Source organism: Trachurus trachurus, assembly GCF_905171665.1.
Source record: "Trachurus trachurus genome assembly, chromosome: 9".
In the NCBI taxonomy this organism is placed as follows: Eukaryota; Metazoa; Chordata; class Actinopteri; order Carangiformes; family Carangidae; genus Trachurus; species Trachurus trachurus.
In genome coordinates, this window is record NC_139895.1 from 15,531,892 (window position 1) to 15,537,891 (window position 6,000).

General features: G+C 41.1%; 1 protein-coding gene across 2 annotated transcripts in view; it reads left to right on the plus strand.

The window, feature by feature from the left end:
* Nucleotides 1-5,026, plus strand: part of LOC310991568 (endophilin-B2-like) — a 33,923-nt gene extending 28,897 nt beyond the window's left edge. For both annotated transcript variants that reach the window (XM_083979321.1, XM_083979322.1), the window contains one exon: nt 3,663-5,026. In XM_083979321.1, the coding sequence (XP_083835447.1) occupies nt 3,663-3,770 (108 nt within the window). In that variant the 3' untranslated portion in view covers nt 3,771-5,026. The remainder of the gene's footprint in view (nt 1-3,662) is intronic.
* The last annotated feature ends 974 nt before the right edge of the window (nt 5,027-6,000 follow it).

Below are 6,000 nucleotides of genomic sequence, written 5' to 3' on the forward strand. Positions count from 1 at the left end.
TTTATTTGACAGTTTCACTCAGAACTTTCTGATGGCTGGAGGCTGTAGGTGTCTCTCCATGCTTCTCCTTCTTCTGACAAAGTAAAAAGGAACATTTACATTTTTTCAGACAAGATGAGAGTCTCAGAAACTTTTTTTTTTAACTGAGCATCTATTTGATCATTCGGAAATCAATGCCCGACCCCATCCCCGATGTCAACATTGGCACATGTCTGTAGCGAAGACCACACCCTCACCCCGTGACGGGTGTGGAGTGGACATGGTTTACACATCTTATTTGCATTTCAAGGTGCAGACACAGAAATGGCTCGTTCTTAGGAGAGCTCTGGAGAGACACTTTTAGATTGCTGAGATTTAGAGCTGCAGATTGATTTGGGGAAACACTACGAACACAATTGTTTGTTTGTATGTGTCTGGTGAAACAAAATGTGAGGGACAATAAAGGTCTAAAGTCAATATGGTTTGACAACTTAGACCCATGCGAAATGGTTGAAAAACAACATAGTATGGGACCTTTAAAAGCCAGACAGACTTTCACAATGGCGTGTTGTTTTTGTAATGTTAATGTAACGTGTTAAATGACCAGCGAGTTTGGTCCAGACACACGCAACAACAACTGAGGGAACCAGTGCATCTGCAGTGAAGCAACAACACAAGTCATGATGCACATGTTCCATTAATTAAGCAATATTACCCGAGAGGGTGTGCAACAGAAATGATTTTCTAGTCCCAGATGAGTGAACTCTGAGCTGACGTTCATGTTTTAACGCGGTCTCGGACTTTCCCGAACTAAATCAACAAAAATGCACAAACTCGCCCAAGTTATGACAAAGATGCCGTTTTTTTCCTTTCACAGATGTAGCTTCTACAACCGCAAACTCTACATGTAAATGAAGTTATAGCGCCGTGTCGCCGACACAGCTGATAGAGAAAGCCAAACGATTACTCCAGATTATTTAAAAGCCCCAAAGGCACAAGCAAGAGAGAGGGAGAGAGAGAAACATACAGGTAATCACCTCCGTTTTATCTAATGAAATATTCAGCTCCAGGCCATATTTTAAAAAAACATATTCACCGCGATCACAACGAGTGTCTCTCCGACTTTGTAACGTTACACACATGGGAGGGAGAAAATCCTCTCGGCTGTAACGGGGAAGTTTACAATATATTAACAAAAAATAAAATAACATAATTGTTCTATAAATGTGACGTTGGCAGCTGTCAGGAACAACCTACAGGAGGTCAATGTAGTTTGTGATTTATTTTCACGAGTAATAAATGACGTTTCTGAAAATAAAAGGGGAAAAATCCATGTTGCCATGGAGATGTATAAACAACATGACATGGCGAAGTAATATTTTCAGTGATGAGTCAGCCGTGCTGTAATGCTGATTTGAGCACGTTCTAAATGTCTTATTGACCAATCAGATTGCTTGGTCGGAACTACTTGTTGTGTAATAAACATTAACGTTCACTGAGAGACTCATTAGGCCACGTGGTCACTGTGGTCACTAGTGTGGTCACTGAGCTTGTGCGTAAGAGGATGTATGCATGATGTGCACCAAACTTTTTTGGCACATACTGTATGCCTCAGACCAGATTTTTGATGGTTACTTTACTTACTTTTGTCATTGAAACACAAGGGTGCTGGACGAGAAAATGACAGCTGTATTATGAATGTGGAGGCTGCAGCAAATGTTGGGTTAGTGTCATCAGCAACTTTGTCCAGCTCTGTTGTGGCTGTACCAACAGGAAAAGGTGTGGACACTGAAATCCGGTCAGTAACTCTGGATTATATGGTGCATTGGGCAAGTAAATCATTTGACCCCAGACCCTCCCATGTCAGTGCGTGGGAGGTGTTAAAGCAGAAGTAAGCGATCCGGTCGTTTTGGCTAACTTCTTGTCAGCCGATGGAGTTAGCAGTCCCGCCCTCGTCCCTACGTCATCGAATGCACGTGCATCCCTTGGCTGCACACACAGAGAGGACCGCCCCTTTATGCCGTTCTCTCTCCTCATTGGATAAAGGTTGTAGGATACAAGGAAAGTTTTCTCCTCCTTACAGCAGAGCAGAGTGACTGACAGACCCGTGTTTCGGACCAAACACTCTATATATAAGTGATTGCTGTCGGAAGATATAACTATTTAAGACTTATATTAACACAAATATTCTGCTTACTTCTGCTTTAATGTGTGATGAAATAGAATTCAAACATGTGATTTGTGTCAGCATATCACCATCATGAGACTAGATGAGGCTCTACATATTTTATTTAGCTTTGAAACCTTTGTTAGCCTTTGCTCTTGTTGCACACAGGGTTCCTACGCAAGTATGGAAAGTATGGAAAGTATGGAATTTGATTTTATACATTTCCAGGTCTGGAAAAGTATGGAAAATGGAAATTATTCTATGGAAAATGGAAATTATTGTATGGAAATATATTTATCTTAAAGGACAATTCCAGGCGAATTCAACTCTGGGGTGTATTTTCATATCATTTTAGGTCTAAAAGAATGAATCTGAAGATTTTCAGTTTAATCGCTCCTGTTTTACGGTAGTTGCGTCTGTCCGCGCGTCGCCACGGCAGCAATGAATGGGAGTGGATGTAATTTCCGCTGCTTAGGCTGTTTACATCCCTCAAAGCCGCAATTTTTTTCCACAGACAGCGTCAGATGGCGACTCAAACATGCACCCAGAAGTTTATTTACTTAAAGCAAGCCAACATGTTTGTAAAACTAGATCTAATTCAAAGTCTCCCGGAGTCTCGCGCGAGACCCAGTTGCCGTGCGCGGTGTATTCAGGTGCAGTGGGAAAAGCTACCGTTTGTGTCATAAACACAGGAATATCAACTCTTGACTTGCGTCAAGTAAAAAAAACTTCTCTGCGCATGTTTGAGTCGCCACCTGATGCTGTCTGTGGAAAAAATAAACACTTCAAGCAAGTAAAGAGTTGATATTCCTGTGTTTATGACACAAGCGGTAGCTCCAACTGCGCCTGAATACACCGCGCACTGCAACTTCGGGCTCGCGCGAGACTCCGGGAGACTTTGAATTAGATCTAGTTTTACAAACATGCCGGCTTGCTTGAAGTAAATAAACTTCTCGGTGCATGTTTGAGTAGCCATCTGACGCTGTCTGTGGAAAAAAATTGCGGCTTTGAGGGCTGTAAACAGCCTAAACAGCGGAACTTACATTCACTCCCATTCATTGCTGCCGTGGGGATGCGGGGACAGATGCAACTACCGCAAAACAGGAGCGATTAAACTGAAAATCTTCAGATTCCTTCTTTTAGACCTAAAATGATATGAAAATACACCCCCTAGTTGAATTCGCCTGGAATTGTCCTTTAATATCTTATCTGGGTTTGGTCTTATCTGAAGTTATCTGGTTAATTATTTTTGTATGTGCTACCTATAGCTAAAATCTCCTGGAAACTATTTGGTTACATAATGGCATACACATTCAGAATACAAATGAAAACAAATTATTAATTGCATGATTTTTTTTATATAATGCACAACTATTTACTCAAATATCACAAATTATTTGAATTTTTTTACCGAGAAATCTGGAAATTAGGGTCTGGAAAAAGTATGGAATTTGGAAATTTCAAATGTGTAGGAACCCTGTGCACATGTTAATCAGTGTGTGTCTCTGTGTTGCAGCTGATCACAGTCTACACGGTGCCTGGGATGGATTCTGACTGGCTGATCGGAGAGAGAGGAAATCTGAAGGGAAAAGTGCCTGTCACATACTTGGAGCTTCTCAGCTAAAGCACATGCACGTACTGACACATACTACTTACACACAGTCGTCTGTACAACTATCTTTGTGGGGACTCGTCATAGACACAGTTGTATTCCCGACGCCATTACCCCTTAACCCCAACCATCACAACTAAACCTCCTCAACCTTAAAGCTGGCTTTAACCCTCAAGCAACCCTAATACTTGAGGGGTCCAACACGAGGCACCACAGACCCACAAGTATACCACACTCCCAGACCAGACCCCACAAATATAGTCAAACAAACACACACTCACAGGTACTACTAAAGCCATGAGGATATGTCTCTCACGTACATTAATTTCACACTCACCTGTAGCCTCCTCCACTCCTCACACACATACTCATATATATTGAAGTTTAATCACAGTGTCATCAGTGATAGTGGAGACACTGTTACAGTGAGGACAGGATAGGTAGGTAACCCTCTGTTCAGACCTGTTCAGTGATTTATCACAATGACGTTGTTTTTTCCTATTTATTTTTTATTTATTGTCATTAATCCCAAAGGTTCAGGTCGACCAAACTGTGACTCACTGTTTTTAAGAGGGATTTCCAACCAAATTACATTATTGATTTGTTTTTTTAAAAAAGTGTCTTTAGTGTCTGTTAAAGCTGCCTTTGTTTATCAGTTCAGTACTGAAGTGTGACGGGAACAAAAATACTATGTGTTATTTCTTTCTTGAATTGTGAGGTTGCACTGATCTGTCTCTGTTTGACTGAGGAGTTGTTGTTTTTTTTTTCAACGCAATAACGAGTTCTTCAGTTTAAGTGATGATTCAGTTTATTTGCGTGGGATTATGTAAGGGCCTATATCTATAGAAAGTGTGTCACATTCAGTAAATTGAGTGATCAGCTCCCAGCGTAGAGAAGCTTGCCCGCTGAAGAAAGTCAAATGTCAGTGAAAGTGTTTGTTTCATTTGAAACATTTCCACTGTCAAACAGCCCTTTTACTTTGGAGCAACAGTTTGTGATATGTTAAACTGCTGTAATTCATACACAAGTACATAACTGCAGCACTCAAGCAACTCAACCTCCAAGGCTGAGACATGCCAACTAAAGCAGCATCGTAAAAACACAGTTCCCCAACGACCAGATAATTAAATTGTATTTGTATGTTGCCAAATCATATTATTATGCAATTATCCCATGGCACCAAACAGGACGAGATAAAGACCTATCAAATCAACAAATCAACTAATTATAGAGTATAGAGTAAGACAAACAGTTCCCACAGAGAGCAGCAAAAGCAAAAGTCCCTGTAAAAAGTCCCTTTCATCAGATAGGAGGAGCGAGGGATGGCGCTTAAATACTGTTGATTTTCCATTATTACAGTGAAAATAATAACTAGGGTCCTCTCAGCCGACTCACCGGCAGTGAGTCAGTCCCCATAGACTCCCATATCGGAATGTCTTAAATTAGCAGCAAAAATACTGTGAGCCTGATTCAAAAACAGTTTCACTTTTTTAAGGCAAATTTCCTCCTTCGTGATAACTGTTTATGTAATTTAAATGTTTACAATCTACTATGGCTTGAGATGATAAATTGATGATAATCTATATGATGACAGATGGATGAGTTTACTACGATGAAGTTCCGCTCCTTGACTTGTTTTTGGAAAAGCTTAGAGTTGGGGGAGGAATCGGGCCCTGCCAAGACTGCGGCAGCTCCTAAAGCGCTCCATTGAAACTCGTATCGGTTGTGTTACTCAGCTGTGAGCCACAGACACAGGTGCACTAGTGTGCTACAACACAGTTGAAAGGTTGAAAAACTGTGGCTCAAGACAGAGTGAAGGGCTACAAAGTGAACTTTTACATTGACAATAGTCTTTTATGTGGACATTTTCAGTGTCTTTACAGCAGCTATAATCACTCAGCTTATCTACCAGTGCTTTTGCTGCTTCTCCACACTGAAGAGCTGATGTCAGTCTACTGCTGATAACACACTGATTGTTGAAAAGCACCTCACACAAGCCCACATCAAATAGCCCAAATAAGGAGAGAACAGGCAGCAGATCATTGTGACCATGTGATGACAGACAGGTCACCGCGGTGTTTTGATACATCCCATTGGCTGTGATCACCGGACATGGGTGGGGGAGCATCAATCACGCGTCTTGAACGTTTTTTTTTTTTTTAATGAGTAAACATGCATCTTAGATTCGGTGTAGAGTTGTGTCTGTTCATCCTCTTTCTTCCAATACGACATGAACAGAATC